The sequence below is a fragment of the Oncorhynchus masou genome, chromosome 2 (genome assembly GCF_036934945.1).
Source record: "Oncorhynchus masou masou isolate Uvic2021 chromosome 2, UVic_Omas_1.1, whole genome shotgun sequence".
NCBI classification, from domain to species: Eukaryota; Metazoa; Chordata; class Actinopteri; order Salmoniformes; family Salmonidae; genus Oncorhynchus; species Oncorhynchus masou.
Genome location: NC_088213.1, coordinates 21,841,052 through 21,868,561, shown reverse-complemented (window position 1 = coordinate 21,868,561; position 27,510 = coordinate 21,841,052). Strand labels below are relative to the sequence as shown.

The window sequence follows — 27,510 nt, the reverse complement described above, 5'->3', positions numbered from 1 at the left end:
TATCATGGTGGATAATAGTGTTATATCACGGTGGATAATAGTGTTATATCACGGTATATAATAGTGTTATATCACGGTGGATAATAGTGTTATATCATGGTGGATAATAGTGTTATATCACGGTGGCTAATAGTGTTATATATCATGGTGGATAATAGTGTTATATATCATGCTGGATAATAGTGTTATATATCATGGTGGATAATAGTGTTATATCATGGTGGATAATAGTGTTATATCATGGTGGATAATAGTGTTATATATCATGCTGTATAATAGTGTTATTACACCATACCATGATACTGTAGCTTTCCATTATCCACTGTGATATAACAGTGTATTATTCTGATACTGTAGCTTTCCACAAAGGAAAGCCCAAACATCCATTTGATCAGATTTCAAATCCTCAACAAAAACAAATTGAAAGGAACAAGTTGTGATACATTGTAACATATCCACTAGCTTTATTATTCATTAAAAAGATATCACAATCAAATATGTATTAGATGTAGACATTTTAAGCACCAATTTCAAAATGCACAAGAAGCCTGAAATGCAGTTTAAGGCTGGATTTTCTTTTGGGTAGTTAAAACTGGCAGCTTATGGTGGTTAATGTTTCATCTTCAGATTTTGGAGTATTATAGGATCTTGGAGTATTATAGGATCTTGGTTGGATCATGATGGCGATCACTTCTTCAATGCTGCAGTCATCTCAGGAACAGCCTACAAGTACAAACAGTTCTCATACCTCTGACAGTTTCATTGGCAACAACGTCAAAAGACACATCCATTGTCTTTGACTGTTATCTGAAATCAGAGTGTATGTAAACACAGGTAAGATGAGAACTATTGTCACAGTTCTGGACCTGCCTGTTATTATTATCTCTACTTACCCATCACTTCAGCAGAATATTACTAACTTAAACACCTAGTCACCAACACCGGCCGATCACACGCAACGGCACTGGTTAATAAATGATGAGACAAACAAATGGAAAAAGCCACTAGGCTTTCACTTCTCACAAAGGGTCCCTCTTGAAGAGTGTGGCAAAGCTTGGGCACTGGATCTGGATCTGCCACCTCCGTATTTATACCTAAACTAGAGGGTAGAAGTGCTGCCTGGAACCCTGTGGCGTTGAGCCCTGCCAAAGTTACCTGAGCATGTCAATTAGGAGTGAATAGGTGAAGAGGAACACAGAATCAATATGAAAGCCAACACCAGGCAGTCCCCTTAGTTTAACTATCAAGTAGTTCCTGTTAAGGTTGAGGAGTGGAAGTTACTCTCTGAGCAGGAGGTCCTCTCATGAACTATCCACTGATACATTCACGAGTTCAATAATTCAGTACATCTGTTTTTTCATTAGGTGGAGTAATATACAGTTCCAAATGGTTCCTATTCTATCAATCACAATAACTGATTTACCAGGTTTGGATTCAGGCACTCAACAGAGAAATGTTTACAGTCGTAGAGAGTAAGAACTCAACTGCATAGTCATTTAAACATGATTTCACTCAGTGTTATTTTAGGCTAAGAAACCTAGTTAACGGATTGTAACTGAACAAGCACAACTCAGTAAGCCACAAGGTCTCTAGAAGTTTTGCTTTCTGAGATTAAACAACTGAATAATATTCAAATGTATGAGAGGGAAAACCAGACATTAACATTGCCTTTAAAACAGGTCAAATAGATTGCTGCACCACCAAGCTAATGAATCCACATTGTTTAAGACTGAACGGCAAATGGAAGGTGCCCTTTAATGATTTATAATGATAAACCTAACTATTCAATTCATTTTATCAAACTCATTTATAGAACCCCTTGTACATCAACAGTTGTCACAAAATGCTTTTACAATGAATGACATTATCACAGGAATACTTTTAATGAGCGTCTAACTGACAGCCTGGGCCTCTGATCACAGGAAATGGCTTGCGGGTGGTCTCTAGTGAACCAGGAAGTGCCTCAATGACACAATCAGAGAAGAAGAAGAGTGAATTAACAGTGACCATTAGACATTTCCCTTAATAATTGAAATGTTTGAATAAAGGCTCAAAGGGAGTCAGTTTAAATGCATTAACATTAGTCAATCAGTCGTTGATGTGTCTTATTACAGCATCATTAACTGAGGAGGAAATCTAAGATATCACCTCTTTCTTGCGCTTTTCAAATGTGTTTTGCTATTGCAATAAGGCACGAGGGGGTGTGGTATATGGCCAATATACCGCGGGCTAAGGGATGTTCTTAAGTACGACGCATTGCAGAATGCCTGGATACAGCCCTTAGCCGTGGTATATTGGCCATATACCACACACCCCTAATTAGAGTAGTAAAAATACATGTTTTTTCATACCTGTGGTATACGGTCTGATATACCACGGCTGTCAGCTAATCAGCATTCAGGGCTTGAACCAGCCAGTTTATAATAATTTATAGCTAATTAAGGACCTATGTAACGCTCGTCTTCTTCCTCTGAGGAGGAGTAGGAGAGATCGGACCAATGCGCAGCGTGGTAAGTGTCCATAATGATACTTTATTTCCATGAACACCAGAAAACAAAATAACGAGAGAATGAAATGAAACGAAATGAAACCATCCTGTACGGTGACAAACACTAAACAGAAAACAATCACCCACAACTCAAAGGTGAAACCAGCCTACCTAAATATGGTTCTCAATCAGGGACAACGATTGACAGCTGCCTCTGATTTAGAACCATACCAGGCCAAACCCAGAAATACCAAAACATAGAAAAAGGAACATAGACAACCTACCCAACTCATGCCCTGACTATACTAAAACAAAGACATAACAAAATAACTAAGGTCAGAACGTGACAACCTAATTCAGTCAAAACCAATGTTGTGTTTGCTTTTATCAGGAAATCACTTTTGGTAGAATAAGGTCCATATTATTAATATAACAAATACACATCATATTAATAAACCTATTTTAAATCCTCCTGAGGGTACTAGAAGAATGACTCTTAAAGGAGAGATGGACAGGGTGTGACAGGCATCTGTAACGATGGCATGAGGGTGTGATGGATATTTCCCTCAAGACTCCTCACCACAATTTACCCATCAGAACTAAGCAGATCTCAAGTACATGAACACTGACTCTTTAAATGCTGTCATGAATTAAAAATACTGGGCACCATACAGGTTAAATCCAGTGTAACAGTGTTGACTTAGATAAGACTCATAGCACTTTACTAAACCTATACAGGGTGTGGTGTACAATACTTCATTTAGCCAATGCTGAAGATCTAGGTCCACCTCCTTAAGATTGACTAAATATCTTCCTCCATATAGGGAATCATTTCACACCTTTAATATCACAATATCTAATCGTGTCATCATTGACAGTCTTACCTTGAAGAGATCCTCCACCAAACCGTAGTCAGCTACCTGGAAAATAGGTGCCTCTGGATCTTTGTTGACGGCAACGATTATCTAGAAATAAAACACGTGTCACAGTTCGTCTCAGTACATGTACTAACCTGTCCTCTGAATGAAAATGCAAAGCGGTATGCATACTGTACATGGATTGCCTCAGAATTTTAATGGAGGCTAAACCAAACACTTAAATCATAAATGAAAGATACATTGCATTCGGCATTAGGACAATATCAGTCACTATGATGAGAATCAAAATTAAGTTTAAAAAAAAAGAAAAGAAAAAGAACAAAATAAAATAAAGTTGTATTACCATTCCTTACTACTCTCTCATGTTATTTATACACACACACACTATGCTTTCATTACATATTGTATAGATTGTTAAAGCAGCAAACATACAAACCCAAATTAGCTGCACTTAAGTGATGTCACATATGAATGTGTTGTTTTTTAAGTGGATGAAAGTGATTTTATAAACAGCTCCGTGACATCAAGCGGCTGGATATATGTAGAAGCAGAGTAAATCTCATACAAAACAAATAGATATGGGACTATGGCTGCATAATAGTACATAATACTGTGGTCTGACACATTCAGAACACATCCCACACACTCTACTCTCCTCTTAAGAAGCAAGAGAGAAAATACAAATAAATTATACATCATTCTTTAAAAAGCTTCTTCAGGTTCCCTTTTAAAACACACTTCTTAAGTGCACGGGATCACGGAGCAGATAGCTTGCCTTGGTGGAAGAAATCCACTCAGGAGACTGTTGTCATGGCTACGAAAGAGTTTCTCCATTTTGCATTTACATAAAACAGTTCTCTTCCAGGGACAGACGTATTCTGCCCTCCACTTGTTGTAAAAGTGGGTCAACTACAGCGAAAAGAGGAATACAAATAAGAAAAAGTACTTTGACCAAGTTCATTCAAATCCTCCCCATATATAGACATTCTGAAAGAGTGAATTGCTGTAATACTATTAATTAGGTAAATTGGTGCAGTTATATCACACCCATTTTGGCTTTTTCAAATCAGCCTATACAGTAACAGTGTTAACTGGACTGATTATTGGAATGGGTGATCTTTATACTTTCAGATAACTTGAAGATATCAAATGATTGACTGAAGATAAACATTTTAAAAACTGTTTCAAAGAGTTGTAAATGATTTTAAATGAATTAACACTTTTTAACATTAATACAATTTATTTGAAATCAATATGACATTTAATCAGTATCCCCATTGTTTTACTGTATGTATGTCTTTACTTGTTAATCCATCACTAGTGCAAATTCCATAAAAGGCTGAAGAATAAGCTTAGCTACATGAAATTGTGATAAACATGAGGGTGAGATGTATTTATCACTCTCCTGGTGACAAGGCGCTACATCACAAAGAGCTCAGAAGAATTTAATCAAATAAATCAACACCACAGTTAATTTAGCAATCAGACGCACAAGCCCAAGCCCCATAACTATACGTACTTATGCATGACTTGCGACAGCAAGAATCAGCAAAAAACAATGTTTTAAAAAGCACAACTTGCTTCAAAAATATCTTGCTGTATAAAACACATCCTGTATTTTTTTGGAGTACTAGAACAATTCAAAACATATTGCATCCTCAAATATATAAATATATATATATATATATTTTTTTCATCAGTAGAACAAATCTATTTACATTTGTTTATCCACAAGTAATAACACAGCTATTGCTGTTCTTCATCCCAGCCAGGTGCTGAATAGCTCCAGAGATGCCAACTGCGATGTAGAGTTCCTGGAAATAAAACATAATACATTATTATATACTGACTGGCCATTTTATCAAAAATGTAATTCATATAACAAAAGATGTATATTATTGCAATAATACTAAATAGACATAAATAAATAAAATAAATCAGCTTTCAAGTTTTAATAAACAGAGTTACTGTAGGGAGAACAAAAAATATATATTCTGAAAACAAAAGTCTCAACCAAATGAATGAAAATGTTTGGCCATAATATAATATGTAAGACTATTTATTTAACCATTACTTTTCAACAACTTAAAATGAGAAGATGATGCGTGTTTTCACACATACATACACAGCATGGCCATCAGAGAATCCCTATGACCACAGCCTTACGAGATAGGCTCTCCTAACCAGTAGATGCAGTGACCATAAGTGACCAACACCAGAACCACAAACTGAACCCCAATCCTCCGGAACCATTTACACCATACTCTGACCCAGTAGGCAGTCAATTCCTGACCATATATCTCAATGGCTCTGACCAGAGTGTGGTCCTTTAGGGTGTCTGACAGCCAGAGTGTGGGGGCCTGGGCCCCTGGCTGCAACATTACCATCCACTCTCCAGGGAGCAGCACATCAATTGCTTTCAGCTAAATGCACTCACATATGAATATTTCAGTAGGATTTAATGTTTCAGCTGCAGCCCCAGAGGAACAGAGCATCAATTTGTGAACACAGTTCTGCCGGAGTTAAAAGCCAGGCTGGATAATACAGTATGAAAGGCACTGTCAATCCAGAGGCCTTTTTTCCCCCCAGACTGGGAGAGAGAAAATAAAAAATAGAAAAGCTTCTCCCTGTTAGCCTCCAAGTAGGTCCCCAGCTGGGTATAAACAGCTTTTTGAAAGTTTTCCACTACAAACTGCTATACTTGGGGGGGTGGGGTCATTTAGCCCTGGATGTTTTTAAAGTATATGTAGGGAGAGGAGGAGAATGGCCAGTTGATTTGCCAAGCTTGGTCAGTTTTCCCCTCCTCTTCTGCCTGTCAGTCTGCTTGCCTGTCTGGCGTTTGGTCTCTCCACAGCTGCTGTGAGCCGTGGCAGCAGGGCAGGGACTTGGTGCACTCGCTGGCCTGTTAATAAAATCCCCCAAAGTGATGCTGAAACCCAGTGGTTCACACAGCACAGCTCCCCTCAGGTGTGAGAACACAAGCTCCTGTACACACAGCCAGATTGTGACACAACTGAGTTAATCAACCAGGTGATCACGGGATGCTGCTGTGTGCAAACAGACAGCAAAGGACAACAGGTTGGCTAACGATACTAAATACTGTTCGACTGGCTCGGTGGTATCTCAGGACTGAGTCCTATAACTGGTTTGACAGAACAATCTATGATATTTAATGCCTTGAAAAGCATATGAAAAAACAGTAAAAGTGGTCCCACTAGAAGTCTTTATTTTGTTATATTTGTACTGTTGGCCTACATGTGACAATGCTTGTGAAGATGAGAAAATTATAAAGTTATCACTTGAAATTATTACTTTAGTCCTCTAAAATCACAAGTAAAAGACTATATCAACCTGCATCATTCTGAAACCACCAATGCCTATACACTGCTCTCACTTAACAATAGCCTTATATTATAAATCTTTCATTATTTGTTCCTTATGACAAAACCTGAAACAATTGTGTCATTATTTTAATCAATTGTTATTGTATCCCATTTCAAGTAAAATACTTAGTCTTTGTAAGTAATTAACAAGAATACAGTAATTGAAAACATTAATTTTGCCAGCGTTGTTTTGACTGATACATTGAGTCAAGCGGAGGTGTTGCTCTCCTCATTTAAGTGACATGGCGTCTTGTAAAAGCCACTAATAAGTTTTATCCTGATGAGTGCAGTTCATAACAAAATACACGACAACGCATGTGTAAACTAAAACAGGCCACTGACAGTTACACTAATAAGGTCATAATGGCCCAGGTTCCTGAAGCCAACAATGCAGAAATGCCCGCAGGCAGCAATCAAAAATGTATCCTAATTATCATGTGAATACTGCATTACCTCTAAAGAATGATAAATTATAAATCCACAACATGGTTCCCCTCTCAGTCTGGCATGAGGAAAGATGTGATTTTTTTGTGTGTGTGGGGGGGTACCAGTCAAAAGTGCACACACCTGACTCTTTTCTACATTGTAGAATAATACTGAAGACATCAAAACTATGAAATAACACACATGGAATCATGTAGTAACCAAAAAAATGTTAAATACATCAAAATATAATTTAGATTCTTCAAAGTTGCCACCCTTTGCACACTCTTGACATTCTCTCAATCAGTTTCACCTGGAATACTTTTCCAACAGTCTTGAAGCAGTTCCCACATATGCTGAGAACTTGCTGGCTGCCTTTCCATCAGTCTGCGGTCCAACTCATCCCAAACCATCTCAATTGGGCTGAGGTCAGGTGATTGTGGAGGCCAGGTCATATGATGCAGCACTCCATCACTCTCCTTAATGATCAAATAGCCCTCACACAGCCTGGCGGAGTTGGATCATTATTCTGTTGAAAAACAAATAACAGTGGGACTAAGTGCAAACCAGATGGGATGACGTATCGCTGCAGAATGCTGTGGTAGCCATGCTGGTTAAGTGTGCCTTGAATTCGAAATAAAATCACTGACAGTGTCACCAGCAAAGCACCCCCACAGCACCTCCTCCATGCATCACGGTGGGAACCACACAGATCATCCGTTCACCTACTCTGCGTCTCACAAAGACACGGCGGTCGGAACCAAAAATCTTGAGTTTGGACTCAATCAGACCAAAGAACAGATTTCCACTGGCCTAATGTCCACTGCTCGGGTTTCTTAGCCCAAGCAAGTCTCTTCTTATTGGTGTCCTTTAGTAGTGGTTTCTTTGCAGCAATCCGACCATGAAGGCCTGATTCACGCAATCTCCTCTGAACAGCTGATGTTGAGATGTGTCTGTTACTGTGAAGCATTTATTTGGGCTGCAATCTCTGAGGCTGGTCTTCCTTTCATGTGGCGGTCCAGTTAACTCTAATGAACTTGTCCTCTGCAGCAGAGGTAACTCTGGGTCTTCCTTCCCTCTGGCAGTCCAGTTAACTCTAATGAACTTATCCTCTGCAGCAGAGGTAACTCTGGGTCTTCCTTTCATGTGGCGGTCCAGTTAACTCTAATGAACCTATCCTCTGCAGCAGAGGTAACTCTGGGTCTTCCTTTCATGTGGCGGTCCAGTTAACTCTAATGAATTTATCCTCTGCAGCAGAGGTAACTCTGGGTCTTCCTTTCATGTGGTGGTCCAGTTAACTCTAATGAACTTATCCTCTGCAGCAGGGGTAACTCTGGGTCTTCCTTTCATGTGGTGGTCCAGTTAACTCTAATGAACTTATCCTCTGCAGCAGAGGTAACTCTGGGTCTTCCTTTCATGTGGCGGTTCAGTTAACTCTAATGAATTTATCCTCTGCAGCAGAGGTAACTCTGGGTCTTCCTTTCATGTGGTGGTCCAGTTAACTCTAATGAACTTATCCTCTGCAGCAGAGGTAACTTTGGGTCTTCCTTTCATGTGGTGGTCCAGTTAACTCTAATGAACTTATCCTCTGCAGCAGAGGTAACTCTGGGTCTTCCTTTCATGTGGTGGTCCAGTTAACTCTAATGAATTTATCCTCTGCAGCAGAGGTAACTCTGGGTCTTCCTTTCATGTGGTGGTCCAGTTAACTCTAATAAATTTATCCTCTGCAGCAGAGGTAACTCTGGGTCTTCCTTTCATGTGGTGGTCCAGTTAACTCTAATGAACTTATCCTCTGCAGCAGAGGTAACTCTGGGTCTTCCTTTCATGTGGTGGTCCAGTTAACTCTAATGAACTTATCCTCTGCAGCAGAGGTAACTCTGGGTCTTCCTTTCATGTGGTGGTCCAGTTAACTCTAATGAATTTATCCTCTGCAGCAGAGGTAACTCTGGGTCTTCCTTTCATGTGGCGGTCCAGTTAACTCCAATGAACCTGTCCTCTGCAGCAGAGGTAACTCTGGGTCTTCCTTCCCTCTGGCGGTCCAGTTAACTCTAATGAACTTATCCTCTGCAGCAGAGGTAACTCTGGGTCTTCCTTCCCTCTGGCGGTCCAGTTAACTCTAATGAACTTATCCTCTGCAGCAGAGGTAACTCTGGGTCTTCCTTTCATGTGGCGGTCCAGTTAACTCCAATGAACCTGTCCTCTGCAGCAGAGGTAACTCTGGGTCTTCCTTCCCTCTGGCGGTCCAGTTAACTCTAATGAATTTATCCTCTGCAGCAGAGGTAACTCTGGGTCTTCCTTCCCTCTGGCGGTCCAGTTAACTCTAATGAACCTATCCTTGCAGCAGAGGTAACTCTGGGTCTTCCTTTCATGTGGCGGTCCAGTTAACTCTAATGAACTTATCCTCTGCAGCAGAGGTAACTCTGGGTCTTCCTTCCCTCTGGCAGTCCTCATGAGAGCCAGTTTATTCATAGCGCTTGATGGTTTTTGTGACTGCACTGACTGACCTTCATGTCTTAAAATAATGATGGAATGTTGTTTCCTCTTTGGTTATTTGAGCTGTTCTTGCCATAATATGGACTTTTACCAAATAGGGCTATCTTCTGTATACCACCCCTACATTGTCACAACGGATTGGCTCAAACGCATTAAGGAAAGAAATTCCACAAATTAACAAGGCACACCTGTTAATTGAAATGCATTCCAGGTGTCTACCTCATGAAGCTGGTTGAGAGCATGCCAAATGTGCAAAGCTGCCATCAAGGCAAAGGACAGCTACTTTGAAGAATCTCAAATATATTTTGATTTGTTTAACACTTTTTTGTTTACTACATGATTCCATATGTGTAATTTCATAGTTTGTGTCTTCACTATTATTCTACAATGTAGAAAATAGTAAAAATAAAGAAAACCCCTTGAATGAGTAGGTGAGTCCAAACTTGACTGGTACTGTATATATAATATTACTGTAAATAGTATATTACATTTGATTACATCAATTATATTTCCAGTGACCTTATTTGTTTTGAATATTAATTACAATACACAAGCAATGAATGGTTACTGGTTTAGGATGTTGCATATCATACCCTTCTGTGATTGTACACAATGTAAACAGGAAACAACAATATTGGCAGAGTTGTCCATTTTGAGGGGCAGGGTGGACTCACAGCACTTAAGTCTCCTTCCTAATGGGTCTGGTAAATCATTTAAGACCTTAAAAATCAGCCATTAACTACATTACAGCCGCTTCAGACTGCCCTAATGGGGGTCTGATGACAGATGGGATATCCTTGTCGCTAGCCAAATGACCAATTTAGCCTTTTTAAGCTTATTCAATTTCAAATAATGTCACAATACAGAGTATTGTCACACATGGTGATTATGTTTGTATTGTTTTGTATAACAAGTGTGTGCTTGCCTGTATTAATTCCCTTTAACCTGATGTAGCAGGCATAAGAGAAGCACCTGAGCGGAGTTCCCACATTCGGTTTTCAGCGGAAAAGGAAGCTAGGTTGAAAATAGCTGTATTGCTGAAAACCGGAATATTCAACACGACTAAGGATAATTCCCTTTGCTGTGAGGGGTCTGTCTTGTGGCTTGTTGGCTTTGCCAAAACATACACAGCCTCCGCAAAGTCTTGGCACACACACACACCCAAATCCACACCAATCTGCTAACTAACACACTGTACACACAATTGAATGTAGGAGACAGATCGGCCATCTTGGAACATCAAGATTGAGAAAATACAGTGCATTCAGAAAGTATTCAGACCCCTTGACTTTTTCCACATTTTGTTCTGTTAGACTTATTTTAAAATTGAATTTAAAAAATATATATTTTTAAATTTCCTCATCTACGCACAATACCCCATAATGACAAAGTGAAAACAAGTTTTTAGAAATGTTTGCAAATTTAAAAAAAAACAAGAAACAGAAATATCTTATTTACATAAGTATTCAGACTATGCTATGAGACTCAAAATTGAGCTCCTGTTTCCATTGATCACCCTTGAGATGTTTCTACAATTGATTGGAGTCCAGCTGTGGTACATTCAATTGATTTGACATGATTTGGAAAGGCACACACCTGTCTATACAAGGTCCCACAGTTGAAAGTGCATGTCAGAGCAAAAACCAAGCCATGAGGCCTAAGGACTTGTTCGTAGAGCTCTGAGACAGGATTGTGTCGAGGCACAGATCTGGGGAAGGGTACCAAAAAATGTCTGCAGCATTGAAGGTCCCCAAGAACACAATGGCTTCTATCATTCTTAAATGGAAGAAGTTTGTAGCCACCAAGACCCTTCCTAGAACTGGCCGCTCGGTCAAACTGAGCAATCAGGGGAGAAGAGCCTTGGTCAGGGAGGTGAACAAGAGCCTGATGGTCACTCTCACAGAGCTGCAGAGTTCCTCTGTTGAGATGGGAGAACCTTCCAGAAGGACAACCATCTCCGCAGCACTCCAACAATCAGGCCTTTATGGTAGTGGCCAGACTGAAGCCACTCCTCAGTAAAAGGCACATGACAGCTACCTTGGAGTTTTCCAAAAGTCACCTAAAAACTCTCAGACCATGAAAAACAAGATTCTCTGATCTGATGAAACCAAGATTGAACTCTTTGGCCTGAATGCCAAGCGTCACGTCTGGAGGAAACCTGGCACCATCCCGACGGTGAAGCATGGTGGTAGCTGCATCATGGTGTGGGGATGTTTTTCAGCAGCAGGGACTGGGAGACTAGTCAGGATCGAGGGAAAGACGACCGGAGAAAATTACTAAGAGATCCTTGATGAAAACCTGCTCCAGAGAAAAATGGGAGAAACGCCCAAAATACAGGTGCGCAAAGCTTGTAGCGTCATACCCAAGACGACTCGACGCTGCAATCGCTGCAAAAGGTGCTTCAAAGTACTGAGTAAATGTGATATAAAAAAAGTTTTACATACACTACCATTCAAAAGTTTGAGGTTACTTACAAATTCTTGTTTTTGAATGAAAAGCACATTATTTGTCCATTAAAATAACATAACATTGATCAGAAATACAGTGTAGTTAATGTTGTAAATGACTATTGTTGTAAATGACTAGGTTTGAAATGGAATAGGCGTACAGAGGCCCATTATCAGCAACCATCATGCCATCGCAGCTTCATTAAATAGTACCCACAAAACAGTCTCAACGTCAACTGTGAAGAGACGACTCCGGCATGCTGGCCTTCTAGGCAGAGTTGCAAAGAAAAAGCCATACCTCAGACTGGCCAATAAAAAGAAAAGATGAAGATGGGCAGAAGAACAGACACTGGACAGAGGAACTCTGCCTAGAAGGCCAGCATCCCGGAGTCACCTCTTCACTGTTGACATTGAGACTGGTGTTCTGCGGGTACTATTTAATGAAGCTGCCAGTTGAGGACTTGTGAGGCGTCTGTTTCTCAAACTAGACACTAATGCACGTGTCCTCTTGCTCAGTGGTGCACTGGGGCCTCCTACTCCTCTTTCTATTCTGGTTGGAGCCCTTTTGCGCTGTTCTGTGAAGGGAGTAGTACACAGCGCTGTCCCAGATCTTCAGTTTCTTAGCAATTTCTTGCATAGAATAGACTTCATTTCTCAGAACAAGAATAGACTGACGAGTTTCAGAAGAAGGTTCTTTGTTTCTGGGCATTTTAAGCCTGTAATCAAACCCACAAATGCTGATGCTTCAGATACTCAACTAGTCTAACGAAGGCCAGTTTTATTGCTTCTTTAGTCAGCACGACAGTTTTCAGCTGTGCTAACAATTGCAAAAGGGTTTTCTAATGATCAATTAGCCTTTTAAAATGATAAACTTGGATTAGCTAACACAATGTGCCATTGGAACACAGGAGTGATGGTTGCTGATAATGAGCCTCTGTATGCCTACATAGATATTCCATTTCAATCTGACGTTTCCAGCTACAATAGTAATTTACAACATTAACCATGTCTACACTGTATTTCTGATTAATTTTATGTTATTCTAATGGACAAAAAAAGTGTTTTTCTTTCAAAATCAAGGACATTTCTCGGTGACCCCAAACTTTTGAATGGTAGTGTATATACAGTTGCAAAACTGTCTAAAACCCTGTTTTTGCTTTGTCATTATGGGGTATTGTGTGTAGATTGAGGGGGGAAAAAACAATTTATTCCATTTTAGAATAAGGCTGTAACAAAATGTGAAAAAGTCAAGGGTCTGAATACTTTCTGAATGAACGTAGGCTAATGAAGGTCAGCAAAAGTGCACATACAGTTCAATTAAAGTCATTCAACAAGACCAAACATAATTACATTTGTAATCCAAAATAACTAAATTAAAATATAATTTTACAGAACATTTAATATGATAGTGTGATGCTGAAAAACTGAAACGTAATCATATACAATTTATTAAAGTTATGTTATTATTTTCTTGTCAGGTTGCTCACTAAGAAATATTATATGTTGGTTTCTGCTGTGACACAGTGAAATAACAGAGACAATAAAAGGGTGTGTGTTGTATCACTTACAGGTGCTACAATCTTGCCAGTCTGGCTGACCTGCATGTCATTGGGGACATAGCCAGCATCCACAGCAGCTCTGGAAGCCCCCACTGCATTCACAACATACAGCGGGTTATTAATACACATGATCATACCACGCAGTTACACACAGACAACTGACCACATGAAGAGCACACTCACACTCTTTCCACTGTCCCTCACACATGCACCCACTCACTCTCAAAGATTCTCTCTCTCCTTCTCTCTGATGTACACACACATGGTTATTTATACCTGCAGCACCCATTTGGTCAGCGAGGTCGTACAGCAGTTTGATGTTCTCACCGCCCTTCAGCCCTCGTCCTAATGGGACAAAGAAATCAAGTGCTTGGTCACAATGACCTAACAGAATGAGAGGCCAGGGAATGTGAATGACACATTGGCTGAAGCAGTCAGACAGTGTAAAGCTAAGCCCTTACCTGCGGACACTACCACTTTGGCACTAGTGAGCTCTGGTCGATCGCTCTTGGTCAGGCTCTGCTTAAGTCATTCTGACATCCCCGCAGGAGAGGGTGAGGCAACTGCAACAGAACGGACAGACATAACTAAAAATCAATCTCAAAACGCAGTCAAATTAAATGTGCAAAATATTCTTTACACTAGAATCTGAATATGCTGCTCGGGAGCCATAATCAGGTATTGAAAATGACTGTTATGATGAGAGACAGAGAAAGGTTACTGAGTGGCGCTGCTGTCAACAGTGTAATGGAAGAGTAGTGCACCCTGTTCAGTAGCAGCACTGCCTCCCTCCACAGCAGCAGGTTCAAAGGAAGTCCCCCTCACTGTGAACACCTTGACTTTCTCATTGCACTTCACTGTGGCCAGGGCATTACCTGTAGTACAGACACCACGTACAGTAACACCACATGCAATGGGTTTGCTTGGTTATATTGGAATATATTCTTAGAGCAAAAAAACGCAATAAGAAAAAGTATTTAGAAGAATTTGGTGATTCAATTAAGCTTTTGCGTTGTTGGTTATTCTCTGATAAATGCCATTGTCTGTTTTACATGCGATGCAATTCAGGCAATTCTAAAAAATACAATGACAAATGTTCCCAGTAATAATTAAAAACAAGAAAGAACAGACTTGCGTTGTAATTATTTGCATTGTAAGAACTTGCATTGTATGAAGCTAGGCTGGGTCCTGGCATATGCATTGTGTATTACTAATTGGACTGTCTGACAACACCAAAACATCCAAGTGTAAGACCTTTGTCTGGCAAAAATGCAGCAGCAAAATGGTTAAAAAACAAAAAAACACTGAATTCCCAACCAGGAAGAGTCAGGCTCTTGCCAAAGTTTAAGTGGATAATTTTAATCAGACCCATCTATATTTTATGATTATGTGCCCAATCAAAATATGATCTGAGCTTATTCTTCTTCAGGGAGGCTTTTAGGCTTTCAGACTGACAGCTGGGATGACCAGGGTGGATCTCTGTAGTCATTAAGAGGTCAGAAACAACAACATGAACTACTATAGCCTCATCACTTTACTAATGAATATAGAACAATCATCTCCATTTAACCCCTGACCCCAGCCCATTAGCAGAGCACTACACCAATACTGAAATCTATCTAATCATTTATTCTGCTGCTTACGTATGCATTATAGGTAGTGCTAAGAACAGGCCTGCAGCGATAAGAAACTATGTTGTAATGCATAATAATTAGTGTGCTTACAAAATATTTGGGGTCATTTTATACCTCAATGGAATAGTTGTTAATTATAAAAGATATTACAACAGGAATATCACCAGCGTAAATGGTTCTAACAACGGTGTCTTGAGATTTGACCTCGATGATGTCAGAGAGAGTTACAACATCCAGCTTGGCTGACACTCTGGGAAGGAGATTCTGTTGAGCATAATAAGGTATTGAGATGATATTCTTTAATTCAACCATATCACCCTGTGGATCTCTCAGGACACAGAGGTGATGGGGAGGTTGATTGTTTTAAAATGGGAATGTTTCTCAACATTTTAAGGACTTGCCAAAGTTTGGTACAATAAAGACCAAATTGAAACTATTACCAATAATGTGTCCCTACAGAAACAGTTTAAAGTAGATGATGTCAATAATGCTATAGTACCATGACAGATACAAACTGCCCTCTGTGAGTTGGATAAAACTAGCTTGGGCCACGGAGACTGAAATACAAAACTGTGTGAAGTTTAGCCCAAGGATGGACAATGGAATTTAAAGTCATCTTTGACAAATGATTGTTGATGATGTTTTTAGTAAAATAAATTAAATCAGATACCAGACAGTATTAGGATGCATCATCTAAAACACTTTCATCTACTCAGGGAAATCGAGACCAGACAACCCAGCCTCAGTCAATATGAGTTGGATTACAATACATAAGATATTGTTTAATGCATCCTAATTCAATAGAAATCCCATTAGATCAGCAAGTTGACAGTTCTATTGCAGAATGACAGATTACTGGGTAGTAATTGAGGGGTAGTACTACACTTACTGGGTAGTAATTGAGGGGTAGTACTACACTTACTGGGCAGTAATTGAGGGGTAGTACTACACTTACTGGGTAGTAATTGAGGGGTAGTACTACACTTACTGGGTAGTAATTGAGGGGTAGTACTACACTTACTGGGTAGTAATTGAGGGGTAGTACTACACTTACTGGGTAGTAATTGAGGGGTAGTACTACACTTACTGGGTAAAATTGGAAGGAAAAAAACAACTTTCAGAAGCATTAAAGCATAATGTTTAAAAATGGTAAATCAGATCAACTAGATGTTGCTATGATGATAAAATGCACTATAATTCATGCATGTCTGGATACATAATAAACTTCCCATGATAAGGAAGGATTTGATCATTATATAGCTATTAATAATATGCGGGAAATGCAGACATGTGAACACTGTTGTGTTACAGTCAGTAACTCACCTTCCCAAAAGCAGAAGCTCCTGCACAGATGTGTGTGAAGTTGAACTGCTTTTGGGTAGCAAGAATCAAAGGAGTCAATTCCTCTGTATGGAGAAAAGAGGACCAGGGTTAAAGTCCAAAAGGAAGTATCATGCCATTCCATCATTCCAACAGTAAATATCATCTCAACATCTCCGGCATCTGTATTTGAACTAAGCATATCCACACAGACCTCAGAACGTAACAAAACTATCCCATCCCAGAATGGTAACAGTCCTTTGTAGGAGTCATGTTGAGCCACTAGAATCTTCTTGACCCCCTGGACTTTACTGATCTGGTCTGCAACCTGCTAAAGACGAATGCAACATAGAAATAAACAGTTAACCATATCAGCCAGCTGTATATCATGAAAGAGCTACATTGTACTGCACAAGTGTGACATACGTATGAAATACCACATTAAAACATAACTTCCATTGATGTGTGACTGAACAGCTGTTATGGCAGGAGTAGCTAACCATCGTCCAGCAGAGCTGGGCTATTGCGCAAGCCTTCCTGAAACACACCTGATTCTACCCACCAGAATCACAATTAGTCTAGCTGAATTAGGTGCATTAGTGTAGGGTTGAAGCAAAATTTGGTCTCTCTTGCAGAGATGTTTAATCTCAATGAGACCAACCTGGTAAAATAAAGGTAACATTTTAAAAATGCATGCACACTGGTAGCTCTCCAGATAAGAGGGGTTGCCACCTCTGTGGGGCATCGTAGTGACAGTCCTACCTTGGCACAGTTGGTTCCAGCCACCAGGCAGGTGACCTCTCCTCCCACCTTGCTGGCAGCAGTAATGACGTTCAGTGTGATGGCTTTGAGCTGGTTGTTGTTGTGCTCTGCTATTACCAGAGTACTCTGAAACCTCTGGACCAGACAGGGCTGCAGGAGAGAACACAACCAATCTCCATAATGAAACTGCTTTAAAAATAAGACTTAGTTTAGACAATTGAATTGACATTTCTGATTGTCAATAACTACTATTTTGGTATTTTGGCCTTGAATGATAAACTAGACAGCTGGCATAGGTTTAGGGCACATTATCAGACTGGCTCTATCAAATTAACAGTGTAAACAGTAGTGTGTACAAAGGTCAATATAAAACACACTGTGCACGACAGGGTATAAGGGCAATATGAAATACGTTTGTCGAACACCAAAGGGAAGGCTTTAGCCATGTCAGGTCAACTGTGTGTTTTGTCCTCCAAGATAACAAAATCACTTGCTAGTTTAGTTTAACCCAAGTCAGGTGACACACTGTACTGTAGCTAGTTATGGTCCCACAATCAGGATTAGTTGCATGCTCTACTCTGACACGATAACCGTTAATAGCTACAATGTATGTAACTAACAGTGCAGTTGCAAATTAGAGTGAAAGTATGTTGTCGACATGCCATGTCCTGAACTGACCTCAGACAGACTTCAGTCAGACTAGCCAACTAGACGTTGATGGCAATCTGAAACGGTAGAAGAAATGGCTGCATTTGTCAACACTGGAGTTTTACATACCAATTGTCCCAAACTTCTTCTGTTAATTGCTGTGAACATAACTGGCTAGCTTTCTAGCTAATCAGCTAAATTTTTTGCTACCTATTTGTCTTGATATTGTAACGACCCTGGCTTTATAAGCGCGGAAATCGGCTGTGCCGCACGAGCATGCTTTTGCGGCACAGTCGATAGCGCGCCGGACCTCGGGCTCGATGGTCGAGGGTTCGAGACTTGCTCCCTGCCTGTTTCATGACAATATCAACAGGCATCAGTTAATTCTCCACTCTTGTATCTCGCGAGAACAATGTATGTAGTCTGATCTCTCCGCTTCTCTTTCACTTTAAACAGTGAACTCATGAAATAGCCCTATCTAATCATTTGAATTCAAAGGCCCTTTTAAAGTGCAAAAGACCAGGGATTTGAGAATTGCATGTACTGTAGGCTATAAAATACATGGTGTAAGCATTCCATTCCATCCATAGACATATATTTATTCCATGACATAAACATGTATATTTAATTGGAAAAATACAAGCTGATGTAAAAGTATATAATGAGAGCCCTATACTCCAAAATTCCCGAGACAATGAAAGGAACCTACCTACATTTTATTAATTTGATATATGAAATAGAACAAATTCAATACAGAAACTTTGTGGATACATTTTATTTTATGTATAACTAAAAAGCAGGTAACAGTCTAGAGTGGCTCACTGCGCTGCTCTCCTGTCCTGCCATGAAGCAGTAAAATTGTACTTCTAATGTTCCTCCAGTAGGTGTCCTTGTTGTTCTCGAGTAGATGGATGTACTGATTCACATGGTGTCAGGTGTCATGACGGGTTGTCTCTGTGCATTCTCCTCTGTCTTAGGAAAAACATGCAATTTAATGCTTACTCCTGCTAATTCCAATTCCAATGTAGGCCTAATAAAAGTGTACAGATTTAAAATAATTAGCAGTAATTGTCAGGAAATAATACATCAACCAAAAAAGCTCACCATAAACGTAGGCAAATATCCAAGTCCCAAAATACCTTAGAATTACCTATTGCATTCTAACAAATAACCAACTGTTTCAAAATAAATAAACATTTTCGAAATACTTAATTATTTAAAATCTCTAGCGAGACTTGATATGACAGTGAGAATATGTTATGTGGGACGAATAGATGTCCAGTTGTACGCGTGACGTCAGAGAGCGTGTGGGACACTGCAGCGCCTCTTCCCGGGGCCGTCCCACAGTCCGAACTGAAGTTATCAGACAGCCAGGCACAGGCTACTTACCTCCCTCTTTTCTCCTCTTCTTCTCCTTCTTGCTTCTTTTCTGCATCTTATCGCAATCCCGTCATTATTCCTGTATGGTGGATATTATTTTCAACTCTTCTTTCTTGGGTGATATGGGGGATCATTCCAAAAGTAAGTGCCATTTTTTTGTATGTATTTTTATCCACCTTTCCCAGTGTTGAAGATTACCCTACAAATCGTAGCCCCTGAAATTAAAACATATTCTATTATCGCATTCAAATACCATCGTGTTTCATATATTTATTTGCATAAAGCAAATATAATATATTCGTATTGGTATTGTTTTGTTATCCATAATGCGGACTTGTTCTTGTTTATAGTTCATTTTATCTTAGATTTCTTTCTAAACGATTATGCATAATTTCAGAACAGGTCTTAGTCATTGGAATGTAATACATTGAGAAACTGGGTGTATTTCGCTCTGTATAAGACCATTTAAGACGAAGAAGTGACATGTAGGCCAGTGGCTCTCAAAAAGTGTGATTTAAGGTGTCATTAACCGTGTACATGGGAAAGAATGGTTCCAATGTATGTGCTCTCTGCAGAGAAGTCCGGATTCGCGATGTGTGTAGGCTGTGGAAGTCAGATACATGACCAGTACATTCTGAGAGTTTCCCCAGACCTGGAGTGGCATGCAGCCTGCCTGAAGTGTGCAGAGTGCAGCCAGTACCTGGATGAGACATGCACTTGCTTCGTACGGGACGGAAAAACCTATTGCAAAAGAGATTATGTAAGGTAGGGATTGAAATTCTTTGGAGATATTTTGTTAGTGATTGAACGTATTTTAACGTTGGTGTGAATGAGGAGGTAGCCTAGAAACTAAAATTCAGCATATCCATATACATGCAAGACTTGTACCTAAATCACAGATGCTTATTAGGCCTAAAAATACAAATGTCCTTGTTTTGGAAGGTTTATTAAAAAAAGCGTGTTCAGTCTGCGTAATTCCATGCAAAATGTATCTGTTGTTCAACGCATAAAAGGCCATTTGATCTACAATTAAGCAGCTTTTCTACAATTAAAATAGTTCGTTCAAGTTAGATTTTATACTTTGATCCTGGCTAAACAATGCACAGTAATATTTATCTTAGCCTTGTTTCTGACGTTCGAAGTAGACCGAGTAATGTAAAACTTGGAACAAAAACTGCAGTAACAACAAATCAAATGGCTGTTAGAAGTTGTTGTTTAATTCAATACATTTTTTTTCATTTATTCCTTGCAGGTTATTTGGAATAAAATGTGCAAAATGTAACCTGGGATTCAGCAGCAGTGATTTGGTGATGCGAGCCCGGGACAACGTGTACCACATCGAGTGTTTCAGATGTTCCGTGTGTAGCAGGCAGCTCTTGCCGGGGGATGAGTTCTCTCTCCGGGACGAGGAGCTGCTGTGTCGGGCGGACCACCGTTTACTAATGGAGCGGAGCTCCGCCGGAAGCCCAATCAGCCCCGAACATATCCACTCCAACAGATCACTACACTTAGCAGGTCAGTTGCACATCCAAAACAACACCACCACTGATTTCTGTAATAATAAGAAGAAGAAGAACAACAACAACAACAACAATAATAATAATAATATGGAGGCAATCATGTTAATCAGAATTATGATATTCATTGTTATATTAATTATCCTAATAATAGCCTGATAATAATAGTTCTAAATATATTACCTAGAATTATCGATAGGCCTCATTTTATGATTATAACGATCGGTAGACTCCAGAAAACAAATCAGATGCAAGCTTTGAGTCATTAAGATGTCAATAACTAGTCTATATTGGGCAATAGGCGACCAATATCAGACTGACCTTTAAACTTTTTCTTGGAAAATCACTGAGATATGATTTCATTTTAAACCAAGCTTTTAAAATGGATAGAGTTTGAAAATAAGTGACGTTGGATTTTTTAAGGATTTTGATAGCTTAATTTACATGACTATTTAATAGTGTTGACCCAATAATACAAATACAGTAGGCTATAATAACTTCAAAGATTAGGCTAATCCCTACTCCTTGATTTTAGGCCTATCAGGATCATCTGGATAACAATAAATACGATTTTACAGTTAATCTCTTAATGTGCAAATTAAAGAATTGTAGTAGATAGAAATGTTAACGAGTAGGCCTACACACCGTTTCTGTTGCCTAATTGACTAAGCCTTTTTAATTTAACAAAAACTTAATGCATGACATAAACAATGAGTGTGTCATAGTGCGCGGATGGGAATCTGTAGCCTATTGAACTATAATGCAATAAAGCTTACATGCTTTTAGAATTACATTGTCATTGGGGCCTAGACATAATTGTTGCTCAATATGGGCGATGTATTTTTAGAGGGGAATACCAAGATCAAATGGAGTACGTGTGGATGGTTAAATATATATATTTACGATAACAGTCTCTCCATCCACACGTACTCTCTCTCTCTCTATATATATATATATATATATTATAACGCATGGCAAAAGTTCAATAAGTTATATTTTAGATTAATAAGAGTACCTAACGGTCTATATAACCTATGGCAAGGAACATGCTCCAGGAAAAAACGTATTTGCATAGCCTGGGATAATAATTAATAATAATAATAATAACAATGACACTAATAACAATATAAGTCAAACTTTAGTTAATTTCCTTTTTTATTAAATATAATTCCGCCTCTCTTCAGCAGAGCCGGTGACAGTACGGGCACCACACCGAAACCACGTCCACAAGCAGTCAGAGAAGACAACACGAGTGCGAACCGTTTTGAACGAGAAACAGCTCCACACGTTACGGACCTGCTACAACGCCAATCCGCGGCCAGATGCGCTAATGAAGGAACAACTGGTGGAAATGACCGGCCTCAGCCCAAGGGTTATTCGAGTTTGGTTCCAGAATAAAAGATGCAAAGACAAAAAGAGATCTATTCTCATGAAGCAACTTCAGCAGCAGCAACACAGTGATAAGACTGTAAGCATTTTCGTAAGTTAATATCGGAAAGATTTTTTTATACTTCTACTAGCCTACTACTTTTTCTTTATGTTTGGTTCATCGTTGAATCCTTACATTTTTGCGATAGTTGAGGTATGTCAGCACAGTCTGGTCTCATAGACTAGACAAAACATAGTAAACGAGAATCCGGGATATAAGAACTGCAATTAGTAACATATCATACGAATTGTAATTCGTAACATTTCATACGAAATGGATGATAGACATCCACAAATTAATACCATACCAAACGTACATATCATAAGTCTCCAAGATTTTCGTTTACTATGTTACGTCTACCCGTGAGTCTCGGTTGGTCAGCAACGAAGCACTTGTGGCCAAATGGTTACCTCTTATTAAAGGCAAAGAATTCGTTTTTCTGGAATGATTTGACCAGTGCCACACTTGAATAACCCTTGGTCCGAGGCCGGTCATTTCCACTAGCTGTTCTTTCATTATTGTTTTTCTGTATTCAACCTGCCAATAAATAATTAATCAAGAATTTAATTGTGCATGACCTGTATTGGAAAACAAAGACTACAGAACAAAATGCTGACATTCTGATCTGGGAATTTGATTATTTTCTTCGACTCTACCAAAGTGGAGATTTAATTTGGATTTCCTATTCTAATCTCGTATCAGAGTCTACAGGGGCTCACAGGTACGCCTCTGGTTGCCAGAAGCCCTATCAGGCACGACAACACGGTGCAGGGTAACTCCGTGGAGGTGCAGACCTACCAGCCGCCCTGGAAGGCCCTCAGCGAGTTCGCCCTGCAGAGTGATCTGGACCAGCCGGCCTTTCAACAACTGGTAAGATAGAGGAAACATTCTATACTTGCATGCTAATGTGGGTGCACATATGGGTACGCGTAATTACGCACGAACACACATTCAAACGCTCTCTCACACACACGAACGCACGCACGCGCGTAAACACACACACACACGCACGTATTAATTTTGATGACGACACTTTCTGAGTTTTTTTCTTCACTTTAATGTCATCAATTTAAATGTTATAAGTAATAACGTTAAATGGCCATTTTCAACGTCAGAAGTGACAACATTTGTAGCCTGAACAAAGCCAGAACATATTTATTTTGACATCACTGTCTTTGCACATTACAGGTGTCTTTCTCGGAATCGGGTTCATTAGGAAACTCATCCGGCAGCGACGTGACTTCTCTGTCATCGCACTTACCCGACACCCCGAACAGCATGGTACCCAGTCCCGTGGAGACGTGAGACCGAGCCACCAGCCTTGGTCCCAGGCCTAGCATGTTCCCGCCCCGGTCCCATGCATGTGACCAGCTCATCACAGCGTCCTAAAGACAGAGGAGTCGTTTCGGACATGGAGGAGAAAATGACATATTCTAAATGTTGAACAATTACCTAACGGCACTATAAAGCAACGCGAACGAAAGCCCTTCTTCTTTAAGACTCAGTTCAGCAGTTTTGAGGATATCAGTGACAAAAGAAAAACCGAACTTCCTTGCGTGAACCGAAAGAAGATAGAAGATTCTCGTGATGGATTTACAAAACAGCCTCCTTCCATATTACATTGGAGCCATTTAATGTCGAACCAGATGGACATTCTGCAATTCATTGTGAACATATCTTCTCTTGGTTTATTTATGTGATTTTTGATACATTTATTTCGTTATCAAGTCCATAGACTCGTGTGTTTGTCTTAAAAAGGAGCATGATTTCCGAAGATTATATAAAACAGATTATTGTTGTTAAATATTTGATCTTAATAGGAAAAGGGCAGGTTGTTTGAGCCTCTCTAACAAAAGTAAGTTATTGTTATTTATTGCCAGGACAACGATTCATAAAGGAAGTAATAACTGATCAAAAATAAACTGTTAAATCTTTATAATGTCTAAGGTGCACAGTCTTTGCATAAACTCTTGTAGAATTTCCCTCACTAGGCTTACACCCCCGTTCCCTCACTAGGCGTACACCCCCGTTCCCTCACTAGGCTTACACCCCCGTTCCCTCACTCAGCCTGTGGCATGCAGTTCATCAAGTGGACCAGTGGTTATTTGAGCTATAGACATCAAAACCTTCAACCAAAGGTATTCCCAAAACGAGTATGCTTCACGCAAGCCCCCAGTTCCCCGAGCTTCTAAACCACAGAGGTGTAGGCCTATATACAACAAATCAAACACCAATATATTTCTGAATTTATCAAAATAATAATTCTACTAACAAGGTGAATAAGTTTTAGTTCCCTATTTATCCCTGCATTAAGTATAAAACCACTGCGAAAAGTAGACCTATTTAATTGCGATACAAAAGGATGGATTAAAACGTCAATGGTCGAATACTGAGGGTCCATTGATGAAACCATTTGCATATAAATGTTGAATGTTATGACTATTATCAGGCTAATATGATAGGCCTATTGATTTGGGGGAAATCCTTATCATCATGTTATTATGTTGGTTTTATTACGCAGGCTATTTAATAATTTTAACTTTAAAAAACATTGGAGCTTAAAAATTGCATGTGGAATGAACAATAATATATATTTTTTAAAGTAAATTAGACACCCTCAATTTAAGGTTTAGCGCAGCCTACCTAATGCTTAACATAATAGTTTTTCTGAGGCTGGGAATAAGGTGGATTGGCTTCTGGTCATTTACTTTCTAGGGGCGAATTTGTGTTGTGATCAATCCAGTTTCACTGTTTAAGTCACAAGTCTAGACAGCCAACAAGGATCGGCGGCTTCTTATCTGCGCCTGGCATCACCTGCAAACGATACATTGAATGAAGCCACAACAAACCCACTGCTCTCTTTGGAAAGAGCTAGTTTAGGGGAGAGACCAGCTCGTAAACCCACCCTAATCTGGCCACAGTTTATTTTCATTCCACTCAGTCAATTGCGTTATTACGCACGGGTCAGACGTCTCAGTAATGACATCTCAGACCAAGTACCTTTGTGTGTTTTTAACCGGGCTACGCAAAGACTAGGCTACCTGGACACAATTAGTTAGCACTCATCAAATAATTTGAAATAATAGGAACAATTAACAAAAAAATACAGTAGACTTAGACGAAATATATAGCCTCTTATTAATTATCCCATTTGTAGTTGGCTATAAATTCCGTTTAAAAGTGGGTCTAACTTATCATTTTAATGTCTGACCATAATATCACAGGATCAAAGTAGACTCAGGAATGAAACTCTATATCTTGTAGATATAATTTAATTTGTATTAAACACCATTATCCTAATTCAACTCAACTATTGGCTAGGCCTACGATTTATTGATTGATTGATTTCATTATAGTGTCATGCATCTTCATGATTCCCAGCCCACATGGGCTTATACACTGTAATAATATTATCATACTTATATATGGACCTACCTACCTACCTACCTACCTACCTACCTACCTACCTACCTACCTACCTACCTACCTACCTACCTACCTACATACGTACATGCGTGCATACGTACATACGTACATACATACATACATACATACATACATACATACATACATACATACATACAGAAGTTGCATACATAAGTTACTACGTGCATACATACATACCTACATACACACATACATACCTACATACATACATAAAAAAATGCATTCCTAATAAAATGAAAACAATTGAAAACACAAAACAAAAACCTGTATCTAAATCGGAAGTTTGAATGACAATGGGTAGATAATAGATGTGTAATTGAGCTGTTTTGGAGACGTTGCAGGAAACAATGCTGCCTGTTAGAGATAACCGGAGATAACCAGAAGTTACTGACAGAGGAATAACAATATTGGTGCATCTAGCCTGGAGAGGAAAGTTTCAAGAGACAAATGTCCTCGATACACATTTATTATACTGTGGATTCATAACATTTACGAAGTTGTATTCTTCCCTTTAAGGTAAAACACATTTCAACCCTATACACTCAAAATGCCTGGAATGCTTGATTTGGATTGTGAATTAAGAGTCGACGAAATAGTGTGGGAAAAGGATAGGCCTATGGTAATGTGGTTGGAATTGGTAGGCTATTTCAAACACAATCGATAAATCTAAGCGAGATCATAGGTCAAATAAACATGTGAATTTTATCAAACCGTAGTCAATCTGACCTATTTCATTGCAGGAATTTCAGAGTAGGCCGTAGCAAAAATACTGCAAAAATAGTGCATGATATCCTATCGAATTGGTTGAATTTCAGATGGATTTTAACCTATACTTCTCATATCTATTGATATTTTACAACATAAAAATATAAAAACACTTAATACTATTAAATAATTTTTTTTACACTTTTTTTAAAATACCACACGACAGCCATCACATAATCCTATAACATCAACCTGAATTCTCTTTAATTGATGCTTTGCACAGGGCAGCCTGGAGAAGACCATTGCATATTACGTTTCCAGTTGCGCTTGCTGATAACCGCGCCAGTTAAGGCCTGTATGATTTAATCACTGTTGGCAACACTAATTGCAAAAGATAATATAAAATCATGACTTACGAAATTCCATGAAAACGACTGGCCAGTGTAAACAGAACATTCAAGAAAAGTCATGCACGCAAAGTTCATGCCAAAAGTTTGGAACGTTCTAAAAACTTAAGATAGTGCAACATCTATGTAGTGTCTGTTGTTGATCTTTTATCAGCTATTCAATGGGCGCGTCTATCCATTGCGTTAAACCAGAACCACAACAAACACTATTAACACCCGCTCGCGGGAGCGTTCTGATCGCGCGCACGCGCGCGCACACACACACACACACACACACACACACACACACACACACACACACACACACACACACACACACACACACACACACACACACACTGAGATAGCGCAGGAAATAAATTACATTTATTAAGGCTAACTAGAGAGACACTCCAGAATTTCACAATTACAATAATATATGGTCTAACCGAACGACAACCCGTTTTCTGAGCTGGTCCTGTCAACCAATGAATTGATCCCATTCAGAAAAATGTATAGTTATGTTTAAGAGGAGTAAATAATTACTTGAATGATTTCAATCCATTTATCCAGTCATATAGCCTACCTTTGCATTTGCATCTGTGATTGCG

The 27,510-nt window shown here is 39.3% G+C and overlaps 1 protein-coding gene and 1 pseudogene across 1 annotated transcript; one reads left to right on the top strand and one right to left on the bottom strand.

The window, feature by feature from the left end:
• Positions 1–687: 687 nt before the first annotated feature.
• Positions 688–18,203, bottom strand: LOC135553788 (electron transfer flavoprotein subunit alpha, mitochondrial-like; annotated as a pseudogene).
• Positions 18,204–19,455: 1,252 nt separating this feature from the next.
• On the top strand, positions 19,456–24,286 carry LOC135553780 (insulin gene enhancer protein ISL-3-like). Its single transcript, XM_064985729.1, has 6 exons — positions 19,456–19,556; positions 19,991–20,180; positions 20,668–20,930; positions 22,117–22,412; positions 23,064–23,231; positions 23,550–24,286. Exons 1-6 carry the CDS (start codon positions 19,499–19,501, stop codon positions 23,664–23,666), a joined length of 1,092 nt encoding a protein of 363 aa, XP_064841801.1. The 5' UTR covers positions 19,456–19,498; the 3' UTR covers positions 23,667–24,286.
• The last annotated feature ends 3,224 nt before the right edge of the window (positions 24,287–27,510 follow it).